This window comes from Podarcis liolepis (genome assembly GCF_965112155.1).
Source record: "Podarcis liolepis genome assembly, chromosome: 8".
Taxonomy (NCBI): Eukaryota; Metazoa; Chordata; class Lepidosauria; order Squamata; family Lacertidae; genus Podarcis; species Podarcis liolepis.
The window spans coordinates 86,847,002-86,873,540 of record NC_139560.1 but is presented as its reverse complement, the minus strand read 5'-3'; the positions used below and the strand labels follow the sequence as shown (position 1 = coordinate 86,873,540).

The window sequence follows — 26,539 nt, the reverse complement described above, 5'->3', positions numbered from 1 at the left end:
TGATTTGATCCTGGAATGCCCTATTCCCCCACCCCACCCCCCAGCGCTGCTGCCACTAAGCTGAAGGAGAGGAGGAGCTGGCACTTTGGTGGCTGCTGTGAGGGATGAGGGAGCATCCCGTTGCCTCTCCAGGGCCGCTGTTGCGTCTCCTCCCTGGGCAGCTTGTAGAGACTGCTGGAAAGTGGGAGAGGAGGAGAGGCGGCTGCCACTGAGGCCCAGCCTGCCTGGCACACCTGAGGACAGGGTCGCCCAGGACAGCAGGAAAGGGAGCGGAGCAAAGGGCAGGGAGTCTTGATTTATTTATATTTTTTTAATGCTTTGTGCATCCATATCTAATCTTTCTCAAATGTATTTATTGATGTGTGTTTTTCTTTTTGTAAGCATACCAAAGAATAAAATAAAATAGGGATTAAGAGGGTTTCTCAGAATGGTGGAGGGCTTGTGTGCTGTGTCCTGTTGGTGAAGTGGTGGCAGCACTTCCCCTTCTGATAGGAAATGCTCTGTGGGCGGGAGCACAAAAATGGGGGTCGAGGAGGGTCAGTTGGTTGGGGGGGTGGAGGGAGAAATGTCACTATCTGGAGCTGAAGAATGTTGGAAGGTACGGTAGATACATTGGTGAAATAGGCTGGGAACACCACACAGGTGATGTTTTGCGGATTTTAGAGATGTTTTGAAGCAGCAAAGGCTGTCTTGTTTGTTGGTGCATAGCGCTTTTCAAAAGGATGTTGATGGATAAATACTTAGCTTGGTTCTTGCTCTGAAGTATTTAGAAAGGGCTACAAAACTTGACAGAAACACAGACAACCAAGTCCACCTGTCCATAAAAATCAAAACTATCAGGAAATATACATGTTTTCTAGTGGGGGTGATCTGAAAGCCTGTCTTTTTGTTATGTATTTTAATGTACAAAATACATGGCACATGGCAACACACATGCCCTCTTTCTCCCTTTCAATAATGTTTTCTCTGTATTGGTAGTGTTCTGGAAAGAATCTCCAGGTGTAGTTCATTCTTGCTGCAATGACCACCCATTTTCTCTTAGTCATCAGAGAAGGTACATTCCAGTCAAAGCATTAACTCCCATTGCTTTCCATAAAGAAGACTGAACTAATATGCCAGTATCTCCCACTGAAATCATTGAAACTTTGAAATAATTAATTTCAACTGAATTTGTACCAATTAGTAATTTGATCAATTATATTAATTTGATTGTACTTAATTGCCTTCCCACAAGCTTTTCAGTCAGTTAATTTAAGATGGATTCATTTCCCCTTTCAAAATGTCAATTTTCACCATAATTATGAGCAGAAAGATTATGAACTCTCCCAAGATGCCTGAGTCATCTCTTTAAATCAGAAGAAATTCTTGGATATATTGTCAAACTCTAAAATGTGTCAGCTCTCCTGAAATTTTTCTTCCACCACAGCATCACCCAGAGATAAAGTGACTGGCTATAGGGATGGCAGTGTTTTTAGATGATTCTGGCAGTGAAGAGAGATGTGGGTGGCAGCAGCCACTTCCTTTGTCTCAATTTAATCCATGGAGCAAATACCATGAGCTGTCACCTACTACCTACAAACAAGATGACAAAAGTTGTAGCAGAAGTTGAGGTAGCTGAGTTTTGCATTTGCTGTCACTGGTCTACTGCTGTCTACTGGTCACCTGTCTCTGCCTTATACTGCTCCCATTTTAAGTGGTTCATGAATTCAAATCAGGCATCTCAGAGCTTAACAAGCCTTTTGGCAGCTGCAGACAGTGGGGTGTGCGCATGCACATGCTATGAGAAACAGGGTGCAAAATGAAAGACATGAAACTGCAGTACATACCTTAGGAGAGGTGAAAGTTGCAGGTCACCACAAAGCCAATGAGACAGTGCTGCTTCTGTTTAATTTTTTTAAGCCTCCACCTTGCTTTATGAAAAGAGGTGCTCCCTGCTAAGCGGCTTCAAAATTTCCTTATGCCTTCTCTTAAAAGTCTGGACAGTGAGTCCCAATTATCAACTGATGAGTGGAATCATCAACCCTTTCTAAAGGGCTGGGACCTGAGCTGCCCCCTTCTCGTCAGGCCTCCGTGAGTCTTGTGCCCAGCTGGCCCAGAACAGGTCACCACTGCTCAGAGCTTCCATGCCTGAGCCATGCTTTCACATTGCTAGTATCCCTACCCTTGCTTCTTCCGGCCACCCTCACTGTGGGGCTTTGGACCAGGCAACAGATCATGTAGCATCTTCTTATGATTTATATTATGTCATCAGTGTGTATTATGCTTTTGCAGAGTAAGAAACAAACAAACTGCTGCACCAAGGAGTTTACAATCTAATATTAGACATGTGCAGGAGATTAGCTGCCAAATCTAACAAATGCACATTCTTGCTAGTTAGAAGGGGCTAATACCACAGAGCTGTATTGTTGAGAGGCAGAAAGTCAGACCTTTGAAAAACATTTTCCTTCTTTTCTTTCTTGCTTTTTTTGACCAGTCTTGGATGCAGACATATCTCTGCTTGCTCCAGCCTGAAGCTGGCTATACTGTAAATATAAATATTTTGCCTGCAAAGGTTTGACTGTTGAACCAATGCAAGGTTATAAGTAAATAATATTTTTAAACTTACTTCCCAAGTTGTTGCCTGATGGTTTGTTAAGGAAGAAAGGGGGAAGCCAGCCTACGTAGTTAGCTGGATTTGCTCAAAAGGCGGCTTTACAGCCTAATTCCTGTGCTTCAATTTTGCTGCTAAGGATGGGACTTTAAAAGGCATCCTCTTTTTGCAAATACACTCATCTTACACAGAAGTAAATGTGACTTACTTTGGAGGCAGTGAGGTTAGGATTGCAGCCTTACCTGTCAATAAAAGAACTGCTAAAAGATTCCAAACTTTTTATTACACAGGGGAAAAAACCTTGCAATCAGTACTGCTCCACTCCACTCTCATATAGGGAGAAGATACAAAGCTTGTTCACATGTTACACTGTACATAGGTACAAGCTGTCTTTACATATGTACAAGCGTTTCTGTGAAAGAGTGTACACATATTGATTGGTACACCTCAACTATTGTGCACACAGATTACACACTCCTAGAACGCTACATGTGAGTAGCTGTACGAGTGTACAGCTCAACTATTTGTGTACACAGGTACACAGATTGTACACTCTTTGAATGCAATGTGAAAACCCCTATTGTGTCACGATTTCCCTTCTGGCATTCAAGCAGAAACTCACCCACAGTTCCCAGCAGTTTATCTGGCAATGGAGAAAACATCATGCTGTGACCGCTATGCAAATATATATATTAAAAAGCACAGCAAAAGCTATATCAATATTATGTGACTTCAAATTGTCAGAATCTGAACTTTCTTGCAATAAGAGTCCAACCCTTTTAATTTGTCCCCCCGCCTCCCAAAAAAGTCTCCCTCCATGTTTGGAAGGAGGAGCACTTACAGCAAAGTTAGAAAAATGTTAACTCTGCATTGCACTTTATCAGCCAAAGACAATGTTTTTTCACACATGCAAGAAAAGATAGAAGGTGATGGAAATAAAAGCTCAGTCACTTCAGTAAAGGGGATTGCGTATGTGCAAGGCTTCTCTCTTCACTAAAGAATATAAGAAGCAGGAGTTCCATGTCTGTGCAACAATGCCCATGGAACTATAGGTTGGAATAATGGACTGCAACTCATACCCAGCATGAACAGTACACCTTATAAAAACATTAAGGCAGGCAGAGAAAACAAGTGTGCGTTTACAGTAAATGCATGCTAATGTTAAATAGTGCTCAAGTAACAAATCAAAAGCACAACAACCAAAACATCTCAAAACAAACACACCATTTAGCTTCTTTCTATTCCCTGTTTAGGGAAGTTTTTAATATTTAATGCTGCATTGTTTTTAACACTTGATTGGAAGCAGCCCAGAGTGGCTGGGGAAACTCAGCCAGATGGGTGGGGTATAAATAAATTATTATTATTATTATTATTATTATTATTATTATTATTATTATTATTATTCTGATTGGGGGAGGAGCAGAACTGGAATTTCCTGTGTGTAGATTCAAGGTGGGGATTTTCCATTCCAAGGACGAGAAGCAGTATTTTTCATGAGGCAATACTAAAAATCTAGAATTAAGAGTTAGCACTGGACATCAACTAACTTATTAGCACTTTAAATACAGTTGTTCTAATAATCCACTTCTCCAGAAAGTGTTCCAAGAAACTATTGAATGCCATAAGATTTAATTTTGCTGGAGTCATAACACAGACCAGTTTCCCCCCCTTTTTAGTAATCCATTATTGATCTGTGGGTATGGGACCTTGTGTTCTTCTAAACAGGGGCTTAATATTGTAAACAGGTTTTTAATATATATAATTTATTGGATTTTTCCAGAAAGGGCAAATCCTGATTATCCTTGAAATAAGAGTTGGCATTTGATACCAATCATCATGAAAATGTTGTGAAAAATTTGCCCACATGCGAAGCATAAACACCCATCTGGATGTACCCCATAGACCTGTGGTGATTTGCCTTCCTCATAGGGTTTCTGGTGGACAGGAATTCTATCCTATATCCTATCTGGCAAGGTTTTGCTGTTTACAGTGCCAGCAGTACTATGAACAGTGAAATAAAGTCCTTGGGACTCCTCATGCCATGTTCTCTCACCAGCTGCTAAGCACTGTGCAGGCAAAGCGGCAGTCTGCATGGCTCCTTCCGAAGCAAACGTTCAGGGCATTAGTAGGTCTTGCGGCATCAACAAAGACAGACTGAGATCCTGAGCAAGTGGCAAAAAGACACAATTCATTCACAGCAATGTCATCATCCATTTGGATAGCCAGTTCCTGAATGCATTGTGCTTAACAGTTCTGTAGGATTTGCTTTAGTGCTCACAAGAGGACAAAATAGAACATGACAAAATGGAATGTGCTTTCAGCAAAAATAAACATTGGCACCTTGGAGACGCAATAATCTAATACATACAATACTAGTAAGTGTGACATAACTCATTCTTATTTATGCTTGGTTATCCACTGCTATTCAGCAAACCTAAGGTAACTCTGCTAGTTCTTTGTAAAAAGTGAGACAATTAGAAAGATGCTCAGTGACTAGTTCCAAGCAGTGCTGTGGTTCATTTCCTACACAAGAGTCTCAGAGCAAATACAATTCGATGCAGGTTTGGCTGCAACCTTGCAGTTCCTGCTCCATGAAGCTACTTGGGGTAGAATAAGCAAACACAGCATTTAACTTGCACACCTTCAAAACAGCAGTAACCATCACAGGAGACCACTGTCCTGCACACAGAAATAAGGTCTAGCTCAACGCAGGTCTCAGGAATGAAGCGTGACACCTAGGGGTAAGATTGAGAAAGTGCAATCATTTCAATGGAATTAATTCTCAAATTTAATTCACCAGATTGTCAGACACATCCAAGGCAGTGTGTTTTTTTTTCCAGTTTGTTCCGCCCCACAGTAGAAAAAGGAAAAAGACTAAAATAGCAAGTTCCAAGTATGCTGCTTTGACAGTACTATCCTGAGACAGGAATGCTTGTATAGCTATAAAAATAGAAAGTTTAAAAAGATACAAAAAAGGGTTACAGAAATAAAAAAAGTAATTACACTTGCTGTTATGGGGACCAAAAGACAGTAAGGCAGCCCAAGCTGTATACTATATAATTATGTAGGTTGCAAACTACCAGTCAGTCTAGTGGTACCCACTTACGGAAGGGTGGGTGGTGTCTGAAAAGGAGGAAACCTGGTCTGGGAACAAAACAAAGCAGAGAGTTTCCTAGTGGTGATGTACAAGAAGCTGTGAGACTTCCCACTTCAGCATCACCCTGTACGATGTTTTCAAACAGCTGCTGCAGCCTGAAGGACTTGCACGGGGCCTGAAGAGGGATGCTAGTGAGTCAGCAACGTGTCTCTTGACAGTATCCCTCTGAATTCTTCGGTTGTGCCACATCAGACCCAGGAGTCACTTCCTTGTAAAAGGAAACTATTCCCAACATTCCACCAGATTTCTGCTTCAACTAGCCAACAGCTTTTAAAACCAGTCTTCATGGCTCAAGAACTGCAGCCTCCTACTTGATACTGCCACAGTGAGCTAAGTGCTGTATGCATTCAATTAAATGAACATTGAGAACTAGAGACACGGGAGACAGAAAAGGTGGTTGCAAGTGTGCCTAGGGCTACAGATCTGCTATCTTAGTTTGAGGTGTAAAAAAAGTCCACAGCCATGGAAACAAATTATATTATCTTTCTCTCCAAGTATTACACATCTGTGCCTATCTTCAAGACAACTTCTCCATCCCACCAGTAGTTATATCTTCAGAGGGAGAAGGAGGGACCCAACAGAAGAGTCTATATGTTCATTTGTGAGTATCAGCTAATCAGGTAACTGTGCTTCTCCCTGGAATTAGTGCTCAGAACCACGCCTGAGAGATTGCCTAAGGAACAGAAAAACAAAGCACAATGATTAGCAAATTACAGGATTTTGACAGGAACCCCACCCCCATCTATTCCAGGAACAATTCCACCAAATGGGATGGTGGGTTTTATCAAAATCGCATCAGGTGAGAGTGGTGCAGCAGTTTTGTGTTGCTAAAAATGTTGGCTTTCAATGAACTATTGGGAATCCCTATAGTGTTGAGCCAAGTGACATCATAAAGTGGTTTTGGGGGAGGAGGCAAGGGAGAAGAATGGAACCATAGGCTTCCTTTTAAGATGACACTGACCTGGGACTGGACACTGACTGCCATCAGCAATAAGGGAACTCTGTAGCTGTTCAAGTTTCCACCTCTCCCAGAAGGAGTCACTGCAAGGTAATGGTGTGGAGAAGTCCCAAGGTGGGGGTGGCGATAAAGTAGGCAACATAAAATATATAAAAACAAAAGAAGTGGATGGGTGAGTCTAGAAATATGCCACTGTAAAAATTCCAAAATTATGAGAAGAGAGAACAGAAAGCTAGGATTTGTTTAGTCACACTACGCTGTAAAACAGAGAAGGGTCTGTTTAAACTGTCTCAAAGATGAGAAGGGAATCCCCATCTAACGTTTGTCACATGTATTTCAGATCCTAATTGGAGGAAGCGTCCCCTGCAGTTTAGCTAAGAAAAATCTACGACAAAAAGAATGAATGGAATAATTGAAAAGTTTCCTTACACCATGGCCCTGACCTGATGATACATTTGCACTAAACGGGGGGGGGGGCATAGAGGCAGCCCCAGTCAATCAACAAGAGTACCAATCACCTGGCTGGGAGTGGGAGGCGGGGCAGGGAAGGCTTAATCCAAATCCTGCTTCCCCCTTCAGAATAGTAGTTCTGGTCTATCATCTAAGCAGGGCTGGCCTGAGGCACTTTGGCACCTGAGTCGAACCACAAAATGTCCCTGCACCCAGCCAGGGAAGAAGGGATGAATGAAGATCTACATCAGGAACAAGGGTGGGAGGAGACCAGCAATGCCTCCTATTCGCCAAGATGTTGCGGCAGAGGCAGCATGTGGGGGGTGCGAATGCTGAGGAGGCCTCCAAGGGGTGTGCCACAGCTCTTGCTGCTACCATGGCCCCCCGAATCTGCGCCCCCTGTGGATCCTGCCGTCTGAGGCAGCCACCTCCCCTTGCCTCGTGGGTGGGTCGGCCCTGAGGGTGCTGGGAATCAAGCCTGGCAGCTGTTCCTCATCCACCTAGGGATGCTGTGCTCACGTTTATAGGTCCTTGTGCTGAATCAGAGTGTATCACAGGGATCTCTCTCAAAAGAACAGCATGTCACTAGATCTCGAAAAAGGGAATGTGCATCAAACCACTATTGCGGCTAATTAGCAAAATGGAGGCTATAGAAACAAAAATAAAAAATAAAAATTCTGGAATGGACCATTCACCAGAAAAATGCAGTTTCAGATAGGGTAGGGATGATATTACCATGAGGCTAAATGTCCCTGGTGTGGGGCAGAAGGAAACAACATTGTTTGTGCTAGGGTTGCCATACGTCTGGGGAGAATTTCCGGGATTTCAACGATGGAAGTGACGTCTGGGGGGAATTTCCGAAAAGCTGCAGTTCATCCTGGATTTTTTGCTACATAACCAAAAAATTGTTTTTTCCAAAAGGGGGGGGGGCACAATTTGTATGTTTTTGGATTTTCACTTCGTGAAATATGGCAGCCCTTGTTTCTGCTGACTTTCCATGGATTTTCCATGGGGGTTGGGTGGAAGGCTGCCCTATGTTTGCTTATAAGTTTTCTTACCTGCACTTCACCATAAGGGCACAGGGCAGGTTACAGCAAATCATGAAAGCAGTGATAAAACATGGAAAACCATTCCAGCCCGGCAGAAAGTGATGTGAATGCATCTGAACGTGAGAATTCATTGGGTTCATTTCAGTCTCAGACCGATCTGCAGCAGGTATTCTCAATGCCATCTCATCTACCTGTTCTGATTTTGGACTCAGTCTCAATAAGTTAGTTGTACAAGTATACAAGGGTTGCTCAACTATAGGGTCCAAGCACAAATCAGGGCAATATATTAGACCACCATTGTCTACTGCTAATCCCACAGTTGGCACAATTAAAGGCAAGAAAAATACCCCTTATTATCAAGCAACTCAAGCAATTAGCAGGACCAGGCAAAACCAAGAGAAGACGTATTTTGTTCCAGTTGTGTGCATCATGGACAACAACTTGCATTGTTTGTCTTTGGATTCGCTAATTATCTCACTGATGTCCTCTTTCATTGATGAAACTTTCAATCCCATTCAGGAACTTTACAAATTTGAAAACTTTGGGGATGAGTCTGTTACTTGGTATGAATTGTTGGCAAAAAGACTCACAACTTGGACACATTTAACTTGTGTGATCACAGTTTTACCTGCTTTGCAGCTGGCCAGCTGACATTGCACAAATTAAACACAACTTGTTGGTGCCAAGGGTTTTCTGTGATTTCAGTTTTATGCGTACCCCTCCCCCCCCACAGCCTGGGAACATAGCCCTCGCACAAGCTGTGAGTCTACCAAAGAAATATAACCATCACTGGGTGATGTTTGTAACATGAGCCTTACTGAACTACTGGACCACAACAAAATGTGCTCTGCTATTAAAATGGTCATTCTCATAGCACTTTCCCTCCCAGTTACACAATGAACAACTAAACAATCCTTTGGCACATTGTGGAGGGTGAAGGCAGGGCTAAAATCAACAATGAGTGAAGACTAATTGTCAGGCTTGTGTTTGTTGAGTGTCCATAGAGAAAAATGGAAGAGCTATCCCAAGGATAAATTCATAAAAGAAAAGACCGTTGGCAACTTCACTTTTTGTTTACAGAATGATCCACCTAGTACTGTATTTTATTTAGTGTCAAGGACAGACAACCCTCTTCCTTATCAGCCAACCCTGACCCGGCAACCCTCATCTGAGGTCCACAAAAGATCTTGAAGGTAGCAAAACAAGAATGGGCCTTTTCTGTGGTGGCTCATTATATATCTTTAGATACCAGGCAAAACCATTCCTTTTATTCCAGGCCACCGGGTAATTAAACTATCTTTGGCCTTTTAAACTGGGGGGGTGGGACGGTTATTTGTTTGTTTGTTACTATGTTATGTATTTTTGTGTTTTTATATTATAAACTGCCCTGTGATCCTCAGATGAAGGGTGGTATAGAAATTTAAAGGTAAAGGGACCCCTGACCATTAGGTCCAGTCGTGACCGACTCTGGGGTTGCAGCGCTCATCTTGCTTTATTGGCCGAGGGAGCCGGAGTACAGCTTCCGGGTCATGTGGCCAGCAGGACTAAGCCGCTTCCGGTGAACCAGAGCAGTGCAGAGAAACGCCGTTTACCTTCTCACCTATTGATCTACTTGCACTTTGACGTGCTTTCGAACTGCTAGGTTGGCAGGAGCTGGGACCGAGCAATGGGAGCTCACCCCATTGCGGGGATTCGAACCGCTGACCTTCTGATCAGCAAGTCCTAGGCTCTGTGGTTTAACCCACAGCGCCACCCGCGTCCCTTGGTATAGAAATTTAATAATAATTTTAAAAGCATTAACAAAAAAACCTGACTGGTTTCAGACCTTGGGTTTGGCATTCACCACAATGAATAAAACATATGTGTAAAAGTAGGGGAAATTCAGCCTTAGGGGTTTTAATTTGGTTTAGAATTCCAAGTATTGATGTTCAATGGACAAACTCAAGCTGTATGTTTTTCTCTGTTATTGGTAAATGGACAAATAAAGGAATTTGTTAGAAGTTAGTTCTGATATGTATAATCCCATAAAATGCAGTAAATTTCCAACAGGCACAATCCACTATGATTTCTCGTTGCTTCTCTTTAGCACAATGCAATGGTTTGTGGAATTACGTTCTATGAAGACTGCAAATCATCATCAACAACCTATAGTTAAAAATCTTTTTACAAATCTACTTTGCCCCTGCCCCTGAAATTATTTCTGCAGACACCCATGTGCTTGGGAAGTTCAGCTAAAATATATAACACAGATCAAGAAATGTACCACCACAGCCTCTGTGGTTAAAGCAGAATTCAATTAGCTGTTAGAGACAAAAAGATTTCCTTTTGAAAATGGAAGTTTGGTCCAAATGAAGAGAACAAAAAAGAAAAGAAATGCAAGCAGACAATAGCAGGGGCTTAAAATGAATTTGAGGAGCAAATTGCTAAAAACATAAACAATAACAATGAATTATTTAAATACATCAGAGGCAGGAGGCTAACTAGAGAAGTGGTGGGACCCTAGAATGACAAGGTCAAAAGTGTGCTAAAAGAAGAAAAGGAGATTGTAGAAAAGTTGAATGAATTCTTTGTGTTCGTCTTCACAGTGGAAGAGGCAGCGGAGGCAGAACAAAGCCACTGTGGCTAGTAGCCATTGCTAGTCTTACCTTCCATGAATTTGTATACAGTGGTACCTCGGGTTAAATACTTAATTCATTCCAGAGGTCCGTTCTTAACCTGAAACTGTTCTTAACCTGAAGCCCCAGTTTAGCTCATGGGGCCTCCTGCTGCCGCCGCGCCGCTGGAGCACGATTTCTGTTCTTATCCTGAAGCAAAGTTCTTAACCTGAAGCACTATTTCTGGGTTAGCAGAGTCTGTAACCTGAAGCGTATGTAACCCGAGTTACCACTATATTACAAATGCGGTTGAACCATTGATTTGTGTAATGGCATTATATCAGAAGTTTTATTTTCCTTTCCTAATTATCCCTAGCAGGAAATTTGCCTTTTTCACAGCTCAACATCTTTGTTGAGCTATCCACTATGACCCCAAGGTATCATTCCTGGTCAGTCAGAGATGGTTCAGACCTCATTAGGGTATATGTGAAATTGGGTTTTTTCTCTTCACATGCACCACTTTACACTTGTTTACATTGAATTGTGTTCACCATTTCACCACTCATCTTTTTGGAGCTCTTCACTACCTCTTTTTCTTTTAACCACTTTGCATCATTAGCAATCATGGCCACCCCACTGCTCACCCCCAGCTCCAAATCATTTCAGAATAAGTTAAAAAGTATAGGTCCTAATACTGATATTTGGGGGACTCCACTTTCTACATCCTTCTGTTGATAGATCTGTCCATCTATTCTTACTTAAACAATACCTGATACAAAAGAGGAGCCGCCTCTGATTCCATGACTGCCAAGCTTACTCAGGAGTCTTTGGTGAAGTAGTTTCTCAACTGGATCACCACTATCTATATGGTATTGACACTCTAAAAAAGAGTGAGATGGGATATATCCTTGCAGAAGCCATGCTGATTTTGCTTCAGCGGGGCTTGTTCTATATGCTTGCTTGTTTTATCTTCAACTAGTATTTCTACCAGGACAAACATTAAGCTAATTGGCCCGTGATTTCCAGGCTCTCTTGCCACTCCCTGTAGCCCCAATCCTCTTTTTAAAATTGGTGCCACGGAGCTCACTTTCTAGTCCTTAGGCCTTCAGATTCACCTCTCCCTCAGCAGTGAGTAACTAGAATAGGAGGTAACCCCTAGTCAAGCTAACAGATTTAGCTGTAGTCACTTTTTACAAGAACTAATAAATGTCAACCTAATTGACATATTTTATAAAGTATTAAATGTTAGATTACTTCAGCATATACTTTTTAAAATCAATATTTCCATTAATTAATAAAATATATAGATTGAAGAACCCAGAATGTATGTTTAATGCCACATCTACACCTTGCATTTAAAGCACATTTACAGTCATACATCATGTTATGGACGCTTCAGGTTATGTGTTTTTGGGTTACGGACTGCAGGAAACCCGGAAGTACTGGAACGGGTTATTTCCAGGTTTGGCCACTCACACATGCGCACTTTGCGCATGCGCAGAAGCGTCAAATTGTGCCGGCGCAGACGCGGCGCTTCAGGATGCGAACGCTGCGGGTTGCGGACGTGTCTCCATCACGGATTACATCCGCAACTCGAGGTTCCACTGTATAGCACTTTAACAGTCATGGCTTTCCCCAAAGAATCCTGGAAACTGCAATTTACCCCTCACCCGGTTACAATTCCCAGCACCTTTAACAAACTGCAGTCCACAGGATGCTCTGGAGGAAGTATGGTGTGGATGTAACCTTTGGTAAATCAGAATTCAGATATAAATAATACAGCTGCTGTGGTCTACAATGACCACAATATAATGAAGAATGCCACTCAGGCTGCTGGTACATTGGAAATGCATTTCCAAACGGTTATGGAACTGACTCAAACAAATGCTTCCATAATCAATGTAATTAAAAAAGAAAAAGTGAGTCACTGCCATATAGTGCTTGTCAAGCATACAGTTAGTAGTGATCTACCCCTGCCACCACTGCCATTATAATTTTCCTTATTTTATTCATTCAGCACTTGGGTCCTAAATAAATATTTGTTCCCATGGACTCACATGTGTACAACATATTTTTTTGGATGCTGCAATAATATAGCAGTTGGTATTATTGATTATGAGAACCCTTTTGGGAGCCGAGCAGAAATTTGCCAGTAAAGAAAGAGAAGGTGTACTTACCTCTTGCATTTCCCAGTGTTTGACAATCAAGATCATCATCAATAAACTCCTCCCCCTGGATGATATTTTGGGTGTCCTCTCTGCGGTTTACAGGGTTGGTCATCTCTTGTTCTTTTTCATTTTGCATCTGTGCATAGACATTTCTGCCTGGTAATTTCCTTAAGAGTAGAAGACAGGATTGTAATGCAATGTTGTACAGTGCTGCCCTGATCCACAAATGGGTGTGGATAGTACCAGCTCATTAAGACTCAATTGAATTGGCTAGAAGCACCTTTTCATGCTGATGGGAATGTACTTGCCAACCTAGAACCACCTGTTTTTGCATGCTACTACAGCCATACTAGGACCTAAATCAGATGTTGGCAACCTAAGGCCCATGGACTTTTTCTGGCCCATGAGCTTCCTGGAACTGGCCCACGGCCGTGCAGATTCTGTGCTTTGGGGGGGCACCATTTTTTTTCTCGCCATGGGAACTGACTGCGCCGGAAATAGCATGTGTGCATGCAGACGGGTGCTCCTCCATCTCAGAAGAGCACCGGAAATAGCTTGAGCGCCCGCATGGGTGCACACGCTCCGGCCCATCGAGAGGTCTGTCAGGGAGTGGACCGCCCCAGCCTCAAAAAACGTTGCTGACCCCTGGCCTAAATCTTTACCTCCAAAAGGAATGTTTAAAAGGTGCATTGAGGCAAATCCCTGGTTAAGAACATAAAAAGAGGCCTGCTGGGTCAGGGCCATGGTTCGGGATCTTGTTCTCACAGTGGCCAACAAGATGCCTGTGGGAAGTCTGCCCATGGGGCACACCCCTGGCATTCTGGGTCATCTGACACAGTTCTATATGACTTTGCTGTGCACAATCAACATGCAGGTACGACTTGCTGTTCTGCTTCTTCCCTGATGCAAGCAGAGATACAAACCAGGAATTGTCAATTAAGCTTGGCTTCCTGTTACATCTGAACCCATAGTCAGGTTTTCTTTTCCCCAGGTTTGTTTCTCTATTTGCATCAGGGGAGAAGCAAGGCATCAGGTTGCACCCGCATGTTGATTGTGCACAACAAACCAGAGACAACGGTTGATTGTTATGTGTCAGTGTGGCCAAATAATGGGAAGTTTGATGTCTGCAGAGTTCAACGTCCCAACGCTCAGTTCCAGAGAACTCTTGTATCCAACTAGGGCTGGACAGATCAATCTATTTACATTCTGTGTCAATTTTTCAGGTCTTCATTGATAGGTCCATTCCATTTCTGCATTTATTTGTGATTGTTCATTATTATCTCAATGTGCACATTTATAAATATATGTTATTTTTAAAAGTTTAACACATTTTTGTGTATTTTATTTGAGTTGAGAACTACTTTTGAAGGATAGTTATGTTCCTCCTTCCATTTGGGAAGTGTAGATCAGGTTGTTTTGCATCAGAAATTGAATTCCTCAAGCATCCCCAGATCTAACCTAGCATTTGTGACATAAGCTGACTAATAAAATGATTTGTTTAGCCCCGAAGTACTCTTCTCATTTGTATTTCCAGTGTTATGATTGCTCATTGCTCACTTGAAGGAATTGAATTTTGACCTTGGAACAACAGATTGCTCGTTTCCTGCTTACTCATTATTATGAACAATAGATCTTTAGTAACTCAGATTGGTACAGCTTGTGACTATAATTAAAGTGAAATGAATGCTACTGTCCTAACTCTACAATGCTGCTCTTAGGAAGCTGAGCACCAGGCAACCCCTGAAAGAGGCACGGAAGCACCAGGTTCTGCTCTGCTGAGTTTTGGCAGAGAGGGCTGACACCAACTCACCAGATACTCTTACTTTTCCCTTGTTGCAGCAGAGGGAATAACTGTCACATCAACCACTGCAAACCATTTTGAAGTCTAGTCATACAGTGTTATTCAGGACTCGCCCCCAAATACTTGATCAGGCAAGGGGGTATTTTTTTACTTTTTGATTTCTGGACCGAAAGGCTTCCACCCGGGACGTGGGGCAGGAGCCGAGCCCAGCCTGGGTGGGTGGGGGCAGGGAACAGAACACAAAGCCACTGGGACTTTTCTGCCCTGCAGGCACAGGGGTTCTGAAGCTGCTACACATCCTGGAAAAATCATTTCCCCACAGACTTTACTCACAACGTTTTGTACAGGCAAAGTTACTTTCAGTTTAATTTTTAAAAAATCTGTCCCTACTGTGAATAATATTTTGTTTCCTAAAAAGGGGAATTATTATTATTATATCTGCTTTATATCTGTTTTGGAAGCTATTAACATACTATGAGTTTATAATAATAGGGTTAGGGAAAAGATGTTAAAAAAAAGGTGAAATTTTTTTTTAAAAAGAAAAGAAAAGCTTTTCCTATGATTTCCAGACAACTTCTGCTTTATAAACATATTCTGCATATGATGCCAGATATAAAATCACTTGCCTTTTAAACTTGTAGAGGATGATAGCACCTACAGCCACCAGAGAGATGACAAAAAGGGCCATTATCGCCCAGTACCCTCCTCCTCCAATACTCTGAGAATCTGAAACCAAAGGCACACACTGTTAAATTCAATCCTGAGCACAATCAACCATCCTCTGTATTTAGCATTAGTGCAGATTCTTTTTTAATAAAGTGACCCTAAACTGTATCCACTCATCTTGTCCACAATGCAGTAAAGTCAATGGGACTAAGGTCCTGGGAAGGGTATAGCCATTGACTTAACTGCAATTCCCAGCACCCTTCACAAAGTCCCAGGATTATTTGGGGGAGGCCACGTGCTTTATGTATGGTGTGGAAAAGATCTAACTCCCCAGGCCTAACCTCATTTCTGGACGCAGGGAATCTTCACTTCAATAGGATTTTCTTCCATATAACATTTAAGAGCAAGATTTAAATTTTATTCAAAGTGATTGTTTTAATTGTAATGATAGGCTGACTGGTGTGTGTGTGTGTGTTTATGAATTCCAAACCAATATGGAGCTTCAATATTATTTTAACTTAAACATGAGAGGAACATCAACTAACTGTCAAAAAAGGATACACATTTTACCTGAATCCGAGCTAACTAAGGTCACAAAGACCCAGGGTCCTCCTCTCATGAAGAAACTGATGTTATGGGCATTCAAAGATTGCTTAATAGCAGCTATTCTCTGGAAACATAAGAAAAACTGCATTAGGCAGGTCCTACCTTCCACAACCGCCAAAAGGAAGTCATTGCTTGTGTGGAGTTATTCACTGTTGAGTTGCTATGAAAATTCAGCCAAAAGTAAAATTCAAAATGAAGTAGGGGTTTCTTATACAGTGGTACCTCGGGTTAAGTACTTGATTCGTTCTGGAGGTCCGTTCTTAACCTGAAACTGTTCTTAACCTGAAGCACCATTTTAGCTAATGGGGCCTCCTGCTGCTGCTGTGCTGCCGGAGCACGATTTCTGTTCTCATCATGAAACAAAGTTCTTAACCTGAAGCACTATTTCTGGGTTAGCAGAGTCTGTAACCTGAAGCGTATGTAACCCGAGGTACCACTGTACTCAAATCTGGGTTACCCACCGCAAATTTTGAGGCAAAACATTCATCTATGAGAAGGCAGTGAATCCTGACGCTGCAGAATCTGAAATAATTGCTATTAAAGCTGATGGCAAAAGATGAATATTTTAATACTATAGGGGCCCTGTGACTTCTGAAATATTGATTTTGTTCAGTGGCAGTCACAAGGACTTTTCACTTCATGCTTCAGCTGCAAGAGCACTGAGGCATGATTATGCATCCAGTAAGTGCCCATATTAAAAAAGAAATGATAAGACAAGACTGAGCAGTGTTTGTCAGGATGATATCTGTCTCAATTCAGCATGTACAGTATTTGGGGCACAGGGTTTTTTTTTCCATGTAACATGATACGCTCTCCAAGGCTAATGCCTTGCACTCTTTCCAAGGAGGAGGAGGAGAAATAAGAAAATTGGAATGTGAATCTACGGCCAATTCATACCTTACAATTGTAGCCTAATTGGATGGTTGCTTCCTATACCAGTGCTGCACATCCCCAGATATTAGGAGTGTGCATACATGACCTGCGTCCTGGGGGCTCCAGGCACATAGAACAGATGTAGTCGTGATGATGCATCAGCTGTTAGAGGGAACATTCAATGTGACAGCCCCCTCCTAAAATACTTTTAGGCCCTTCAAAGAGTGAATTTCTGCTATGCTAGACATGTTGCAAAATTACACAGTGCTCTTAGTTTAATAAGGAGTGAGACAGTCAATGTGTATTGTGTTCTAAATTAATATTCATCTGTCTTCTTACCTTATTGCTAGACATACTTATTTTGCTTTTGGTGTGGTTCATGGATAGAAGCACGTGTAAATCTGCAGTTGTGGGCAGTCCAGGTTTTACTACAGTAACAAGACCTTCTTCAGGTACGCCTGTTTCCTGAGGGGAGAGAAACCATTCAGAAATGGACTTGGACTGCACAGCTACCTTTGTAATAAACTGCTCTAACTAGAGCTCCTTTAAAGTGATTTGATTTGATTTCTTTCTTGCCTCACATGAATTAGTCAAGGTTTGGAATAACTACTGGAAAAGAACAAACAAATGGATGTAATAAAGAATAAAGAATAATAATAGGAAGATTTAGGCAATTTGTTTTAAAAAGTGGAAAATAAGTATTAAGTTCAAGTGTCTTGTAGTTTCACCAGTGCCTTATTGCTTGCACTAATGACAGATTTAGTGCTGCGTGCTGTATCATCATCATCTAATTATTTATACCCCACCTTTTCCCCTGAAGGGACTCAAGTTGGCAAAGATTCCCTTTTTTCATCCCCAATTTTAACAGATGGTTATGAAGTCTGATCCATAGCTGTCAATTTTCCCCTTTTTAAAAGGGAAATTCCCTTATTCTGAATAGGATTCCTCGCAAGAAAAGGGAAAAGTTGACAGCTATGGTCTGATCTTATGCATTTACACTATGTTAAGTCCCATTGTGTTCAGTGAGTCTCTTTCCTAGCTAAGTATGCAAAAGATTGCAGTTCCATCTTCTAACATGGTAAGCAATATGTGTGTCTGTGTGCACCTTGCAGGGCAAGGTGGGAGATCTATTTATTTATTTAGTTAGTCATTTTATCTTGCTCAAGGCAACTTCCAACTGAACAACCAACAAAACCCCATTGCATAGTTACATCAAAACCGGAGGCAGGAAGTGGTGGAATATGTATATATTCTTTTTTTAAAAAAAATTAAAACATTTATTCAAAAGTTACAATACAGCTTTGTCCATTGCCATAGTATCACAAAATGATCATTCTAATCCTCAATCCCACATCACTGTCACGTTGGCTTGAACCCAACCAACAATCTGGCTAGACATTTTTAATTGATATATCCCCTCTATGATGATGATGACGTTAAAATATCCTGTTCTTCTTCAATAAAAGAGAAAAAGGGAGACCAGATCGTGTCAAATGTATCTTTTTTGTAGAAACCTTTGATTAATCGCTGATGGTATGTGAGGCGTTTTGATAGAGCAATGCTCCAGATGTTATTAACCCAAGCCTCTATTGGTTTATTAGAGGTTCCTTCCATCGTTGGACAATAAATAAAAAAACAATCTGAATGTGAAACATTTTTTTGCGACGAGGTGATATTGAAAATTATAGTGATGTAGGTAATGTGTCTGAAATTGAGCAAAACAATTTAGTGAAATACTGATAGGAGGTGAACATAACAGATCAAAATCATTTTTGTATCATAAGTATTCCACTATTCTTTTTACGATAGGCATTCCTCTCAAGCCAGTGACAAGTATTTTAAGAAAATTACTCCCGAATAATGAGTTAATCATATTCCTCTCAAGAGAAGTCAATTTGTGCTTGTTATGGATCCACGCTGATGTACAGTATATCAAAGCATTGTTTGCACTTTGTTGCTTGAGCCCTAAATTATATGCCATAATTTTAAATCTAATGCACACCTCAAATTTCAGAACCTTGAAACCAAAAAAAGTATTTGCTGGTGATTGTAAATGTGCCATTGAATCAAAAGCGTACCTTAATTTTTGTACCACAATTTGGCCAAAAATGGTGAGCATTAGATTTGAGTAAATACAAGCAATTCAAGAGCATTTATTTACAATCACTGTTAAAACCTTGATAACTTGATAAATAAATAACGTAAAACCACATTCTCCCTGAAAAATGTCTCTACTTCATTTAAAGACACAAAGGGAACAAGAAGTAAAACCAAAACCCAGTTATGTCATCCTGCTGCACTAACTCTATAGACAAGCGTCTCCAAAGGCTCCACATTCCCTCTGTTCCCTCTCTGCTAAATTTGCAAACCATCAGAGCACCTTTGCAATCTGTTGTGTTACGACACGGCCAACATCTTCCCGCCAGGCAGGTATGTTTGGGTTGTATAAGTCCAGGTGTTCAGAAAACCTTAGAGGAAGTACTTGAAAATTATCTGGAAACAGGGAGAGAGAACTTAAAACAAATTTTGTATACATAAAAAAAACCAATTCTGGATTTGCACAAAGGTTTCTCTGCACAAAGCTACTATGCAAAAGAAATATTCTATAACCACAGTCTTTATCTGAAAATTTTCACAACAGAAAACAAGCAACTAAGGGCAGACTACATAGTACATGAACACACATGAGTAACAAAACCATCACTGGAAGAGTAGAATTAATTCCCCAAAGCTGATTGCGTGCCAGGATTTGTCATGTTCACAGCTGAAGCACCCACAGACTTGTAAATATTCAGAAAAGCCCAAGCTTTAACCCAAGCTGTCTCAGCTACAATAGGATGGAGGTGAAAGAATTTGCATAGTTTAAAATCTATATTTGAAAGGAAAGTGTCTCACCCAAAACCCGGACAATCTTGGAATCCTGAAGCATGGAGTTCCCACAGGAAGCCTGAACTGTCACTCTGACTTCCCCCACCTCTGCAAAACTGGTTACCAAAAAATTCTCCAGTGACAGAAGTGGCTAAAAAAGAAAAGAAAAGAAAAGAAAGAGGAAAAAATAAGCAAAGCCCAAATGTTCAACTAAGACCTTTCATCCTCAAATTGAAGGAGGTAACAAGCCTGGGGACAATTTTCAGGGGAAGCAAAATTATTTGAAACATCTGAGGGAACTTCCCATTGGCAGCAGCGATGGTGCTCGTCTTTCTCCCCACTTTTAACCCTTTTATTAAAAAAGTGTGTCCACACCACATTTGTCAGCAGAGGAGCTTCCCTTGAACACTACCAGCTGGCAGGTGCCATTTTTGTTCCCTGCAATGTCTCAGACGCAGCGTCATTCCAGGACATTATGAAACAAAAACAGAAGCCAACAGGTGGCAGCCGCCAAGAGAAGCTCCAATGCCTATGAGCAAGGGCACCAAAAAAGGTCTTAAAAAACCAAAAAGAAGACTACCATTGCTAGCACCAATTCCCAAAAACCTCCAAATGGCACGTGGAATGGGGGCCATTTTCTTTCAGTCCTGGTGAGGAACAAATGAAGGGTGAAGAAAAATGCTGAGAACGTTGCAACTGTGGAAGCCTAAATATTTCATATGGTAACAAACTGTTTCATTTGGTCTAAGCAGGGCTTTGTTTGTGTGAGGATTCACCTGGGCATTACCCTGGAACTTGTATTTGCTGCCAAGGCTCAACCCTGGAAAGCGCTCCTGGGTATTCTCTGGGTAGCAGCAGGCTGCTCCAAGGCATCGGGGATTAGCAGCAGAAGATCCAAGGTCAAGCAACAATTATTTTCAGAGGAGCATGCAGTAAATATTCTGGTTTCTTCTTTTTTAGAAATTCATATGGGAAGCTAGATGCTGCGTGCAAATGTGCATAACGAAACCCCATCAGTTTTTGAAAAAAAGAAGAGCTCCAGGAACCTGGAAATTTTGAGTGGAAGGACAGCAGGGGAGGAAAGGCGCTTAATCCTTTCTCAACTGGCTCCAAATCCTCCTAGGCTGACTTTTCCAGTTCTGAACATGTTTATCCTGCAAACATGCACCTAGAACACATGGCAGGGGGAAGCAGCTTGGGAGGGGCAGCTCTGGGCAGAAAAAAGTAAATAAAGCAGCTTTCCCTCGTCCCCTGCTGCTACTTTCCTTAAAATTGCAGCCTCCTGGTGCTGCTTTTAATTTTTAAATGGTTTTTTTTTTACATACATACATACATACACATCAAAATTATCTGTGTATCATCGGGTGCATGTTATCCAGAACAAGCCTGAGTAGAAGTATGAAAGATGTGAGACACTAAATTTTAAGGAAAATGCAAAAATATTAACTATATTATGAAGGAAATCAGAATGTACGGTATATTTGAATGGAATTAATAAGGAAGACGAACACTTTAGAGCTGGCAAAAAAGCATAAAAACTAACAAAATACCAGTTTCCTTAGACAAAAAGCCTTTCCTCACTGTCTGGCATGATGTTGTATCTGGGCAGTGCCCCAAACGCCACTTGGTTTCAGGAGTCACTTTGATTTCAGCCATTTCCAGTGGGGTTTTTTTGGGGGGTGGGGGTGACAGTGGACAAAGGGCTGATTTCCAGAGCTCCCAAGCAAATGTGACACCAGTAGAAAGATGCAAGCAAAAGCAGACAGCTGACATCATGGCCGAAACCAGTTCCAGTTTTGGATCTGCCAAGAGATTGCTGTTTGAATTACCATATTTACTCAAATCTAACGTGCACCTTTTTTGGCCAAATCACGTTGCAAAAATAAAGGTGTGCATGGCACATTTACATTTACCAGCAAACAATTTTTTGGTTTCAAGGTTCTGAAAATTGAGATGTGCATTAAATTTTGTGGTGCATTAGACTCGAGTAAATACGGTACCCAAATTCTCTCAGTTGTTTCAAAATCTTACCCAATTGAAATGAGCAGACAGAACATTAGCCAATGAGGGAAAGGACTAAAAAAACTAGCCAACTTAAGAAAAGTAGGCAAATAAGCTTTTGAAACCTAGGTCGCATCAACATCATACATTTAAAACATATTTAAAGCACTCAGCTTTCTCCAATGAATCCTGATAACTGTCGTTTACCCTCCACAGAGCTACAATTTCCAGCAACCTCAAAAAACTACAGTTCCCAGGATTCTTTGGACAAAGCCAAGCAGATGGTGTGGATGGGACCAGAGCGGGTACAGCCATGAGGCAGGTGAGGCTGCTGCTTCTGCCTGCCCCACCACCAATGGAGAAGTGCCGCCCCATCAGTGCTGATTTGGGATAATATCACAGTCATTTTGGGTGAGATTTCACCAAAAATTGACGTGCCCAAAATTGGCATTGATGGTGGCAGCCCTTCACCAGTGGGAGATGGGGCAGGCTGCGTGGCAGCTGCGGAAGCAGGTCAGTGATGGCAGGAGCCATGAAAGCAGGGCAAAGCAGCACTTCCTGTTTCATCTCCAGTGGAGAAACGGGACACGCCACTCCTGGATGGGACCTTAATGTAAATGAAGTCTGTCTGTATGTGCGTAAGTGACAACAATTCTCCCTTCTGTGATTTGTACACGGGAAATTGAACACCCACATCAAACAGGTTGCTTGAGAATGGGCACAGTTTTAAGAAGCTGGACAGGTTAAGTTGGCCAAAGTAAGAAATTAAGCCAATTTCTATCAGAGCATCTAAGGTGACCTCTTACCCTCTCATACACTGAATTCCTAATAAAAATATTATTTACTATTTATAAAAGGATTATCACTCTTCCGTACTGCTATACTTTGTTTGTTCCTAAATTTATTGTTCTAGCCAAAGGCCTTGACAAACTTGTAGCAATAGTATTACTAAAATAATAATATAAGCCAACATCCATGATACTAAGTGAGAGAAGTTACCAGAGACAACAAACGCAAATTCAATTTGATTTGAGATCAAACCTCTGAATTTCCACAACAATTTATAGCAATTTTATCTAACTCCCTTTCCCTGATTTTTTCAGCCCGTGTATAGAGGGCCACTGTCTGTGTTATGAAACTATTATTGTCACTCCAAAGAAACAGCACATTTTCTGCTGGGGGTGTGCTAGCTTGCTTGTGTGAACAAAGGCTTCAGAAAACGACCTCTTGGGTCTCCACATAAGGGGCAGGCTGGCAGATCACGAGTGATGTCTTCCACTTGAGGTCTGTCTGCATATGGGACCTTCTTGTAGTGACCATGCAAGACTGCAGGGCATCACTTGGGAATGCAGCTCAATAGAGGCATTTCTTAAGGAAACTGGTGAGAATTTGCTCAGGTAACTAATTCTAAAATGCTCTGTTCTCAGGAATGGATATCAAGGGGGAAATTGGTGTTTCTAATTAATTGCAGGTCTCTTCTAGATTCTATCCAGGAGAGCCAATTCCTTAGTTGACACTTAGCCAAGATTAATGCTAACCTTAGTTCTGGAAAATGATAATAGTTTAAAATCCTAAAGACCCAAAAGGTCTTTATAATTGTGAGTACTCTTGAAAAAAAGGAGTTGCAGTGCTCAGGTAAATACAAAGGATAATGGAGACAAAATTTTGTGTAACAGAGTGGTATCGCATAAGTTTGTGATGTTTCTTATATGTGCTACAAGAATAAGAAGCAAAGTTTTAAAACAGGGGTGGTAAACCTCTAAAAGTTGCTGGATTACAAGACCCATTATATCTGCCTATTAGCCATGATGGCTGGGGCTAATGAGAGTTGGGGTCCAGCAATATCTTGAGAGCCACAGGTTAGGAACTCCTGTTTTAAATATTGGAGAAGTCAGAATTAATTACTAGTCAATACCTGAAGGTTGTTTCCAATCCACCAGTAAAACAGTGTAAAGTTAGCGTTTCTGGGAAAGATGATGGCTGTCAGGTTCACCTTCTGATTTTTGCCAGTAACAGGAACTACTTCTAGCTGTAATGCCTGCAGTGGAGCTAAAAAAAAGGTCCCCATCATTAATTAAGAAACAATTAATTTATCAAGCACTTCAGGTTCTGAAATCTTTAAACAATTAATCAGCAATAGCATACTGAAGTGCTGAGAGACATAAGCCAGGCATTTCAAGCAAATCCCACATTGCCAACAGGTTGAGGTAAATGGCCAAAGCCAAGTGGTTAATCACTTTCCGGCAGCACTTTCTCTTGCATGCTAGAATATACAAGAAAATGGTCACCGAATTAACTCTCCTACAGAATTAAATTTGAGATGCTCTTGCTTGAAAGTTCAGCATGTCCACTCAAAGCGTTAAGGGACCCAAGAAATATTTGTGACACATTGAAATTTTCATCAAGAAAAAGAGAAGTGGATTTTATTATGCTTACAAGTAGGAAGTAGATTCCAAAGCCTTTATGAAGCCCCTCATATCCATGTTTGAGCAGCACTGAACACACCAACTTTGAAAGGCCTTTAAGGCTTCAGAGAATGGAGACTCTATGAAGTAGCTTAGCCTTCTGCTTCGAGAAAAGGAGCTGTGCAACCCCCAAAATTGACAGACCAAGTTATAGTGCAACTCCCTAACCAGACTGAGCCAAAATATTGGCAGAGTCACTTTCAACACCCTATGGGACCAGAGAGTATGCAAAGAGATTTTGCTTCAGCTTCAGCTTAGTGGGATGGGGAAAGTTTCTCCATCTTGGCCAGACAAGCTCAGGAATTGCACACCTGAATTTCTGCCAAAAGCTTAAGTCATGGTTTTGCTGGATGTCTGACCGACTAGACAATCTCTGTTCCCACACTAGTTTGATGCTAGGGCAACAAAACAGATGGACTTAAGTGTTACTGAAAGACTTTCCTCACTATCTGTTTTGCACATCACCGCAAAACAGACTGCAGAAGAGGTACTACCTTGACAAATAGTAATGTTGTAGCACCTAATGGTATGACCTAATGGTCAGGGGTCCCTTTACCCTTTACCTAGTGTTGTAGCACAGGGATTTGTGCAAAGCAGAGCTCATGCGCCACCTGTGTATGCTTCCATTGATTTCTAGCAGGTGGGCTTGGGTGCTGAACAGCTTTCAGGGATCCAGCGTACTGAATAAATGTGTCAGAGATCACATACTATGGACCTCTGGCAGTCCCTGACACACCAACACACCTTGGGTTCATAAACAAAAAGAGCACTTAGCTGGTCAAATTTAGCTGAGTCTCTGCTTCTTTCTGAAGTGACAAAAGCCTTCATTTCACAGGTTGCCAAGACTGACCTATGGCAATAGTAGTATGGCTATGACTACTTCTACTGCTACTAAGGATGTTGATGACAAAAGACTAGAGAAGAATTAAGAAAAAGAGGTCAAGACTTACACTGAACTTGAATAAACACAACTGCTTCGTCTCGGCCTGCAGCATTCTCAGCTATCACTGAGACTCGGTAAATCCCAGGGTTTGCATAGCGGTGTTGTATGGGTTCACCTGTCAATGTGAGATTCACATAGATGGCCTTAACGCCATCGCCAAGGTTCAGCTGATACTTGGTGTTTAAAATATCTCCCTATGAAAAGCCAAGGACAGCAAAAATAAGAGACAGGTAAAACCAAAACAAAGCCACACACACACTTGCATTCAGCTCCATCATAAAAACTGGCACTGGGAAACAAACAGAATTAGTCATCAGGAGGATTAATACTGCCAATTCTTTCATAAGGCTTTCATCTCTTTTAATACATAGACATTTGGAAGATTCTTAAATAAATCAGATGAAATGTGTGAGACTATTCCCTGGAATAACGCCTGTTCAGCATTCAGAATGTGGGAGTTCCTGTGAATTTATCCATGCTTGGCTTGGATTCAAATGTCAATGAGGACCCTCCTCAAAATGGGAATCAAGTCTTCCAACCCTCAAACTTCCTCTCAGATCAAAATCCAAGTGTTTGGGACAGTGTCATGCAGAACAACAGAAGTAAATTAATCATCCAAGGCTCTCCCTCAGATTCAGATTTTTCTGATTGTTGTCCCCAGCTCAGGTCACTTTGGAATGTTCCCAAACCAACCTGAGGGTCTAAAAAACTGGACAGTGAAAAGTTTATTCCGAGTTTCATGAATTTCAGTGGTGAGAATGAATATCTGGCAATATATCTTAGTCTTATTCCAAACTCTACCAACCTGTCATATTTTGAAACACCTACATCTAAGCCAATAAACCCTCCAAACTACAAAGCCCCCATGGGGGGGGGTGGCTCAGCTGCTCCTGATCTCTCAAAATATTATGCAGCAGCCCAGATAAGGTATCTGATAAGATAGAGAGAGATTATCTGAGAAGCAAGAAAGCCCTCTCTCCCATTACACCAGGGGAAACAAGCCCAGTCACTCTCTCTAACATAGATTGAACCCCTTTTTGATGTACACCGGGGAACCATCAATCAATAAATACATAATCCTCCTCTTCCTCTGGAAATTCACCATTCCCACTGTGTGTTGATTCCACTAAAATACTGGATCTTGATGAGGAATGATGCATCAAAGAATACTGCCTGAGGAGGGAATATTTCTTTCCTTTTTTTTCCTTGGAAGAAGCCCCTTCTGTTTCTTTTCAGAGGGTGATTCAGCATTGCTCTAGATCAGGGATGGGAAACCCTGTGGAACTCCAGATGTTGTTGGACCCCACCTCCCATTGGCCCCAAACAACATGGCAATGGGCAGGCATCGTG

At 41.6% G+C, this 26,539-nt stretch overlaps 1 protein-coding gene across 1 annotated transcript in view; it reads right to left on the bottom strand.

Moving 5' to 3' along the window:
* Positions 1-2,853: 2,853 nt before the first annotated feature.
* Positions 2,854-26,539, bottom strand: part of SORCS2 (sortilin related VPS10 domain containing receptor 2) — a gene marked incomplete at its 5' end in the record, with an annotated part of 130,671 nt that continues 106,985 nt past the window's right edge. Inside the window, 10 exons of the mRNA XM_083519074.1 lie at positions 2,854-6,420; positions 6,709-6,788; positions 12,976-13,133; positions 15,394-15,493; positions 16,004-16,103; positions 17,252-17,377; positions 19,293-19,405; positions 19,808-19,931; positions 23,697-23,830; positions 25,197-25,383. Of these exons, the coding sequence (XP_083375200.1) occupies positions 6,397-6,420; positions 6,709-6,788; positions 12,976-13,133; positions 15,394-15,493; positions 16,004-16,103; positions 17,252-17,377; positions 19,293-19,405; positions 19,808-19,931; positions 23,697-23,830; positions 25,197-25,383 (1,146 nt within the window). The 3' untranslated portion in view covers positions 2,854-6,396. The remainder of the gene's footprint in view (positions 6,421-6,708; positions 6,789-12,975; positions 13,134-15,393; positions 15,494-16,003; positions 16,104-17,251; positions 17,378-19,292; positions 19,406-19,807; positions 19,932-23,696; positions 23,831-25,196; positions 25,384-26,539) is intronic.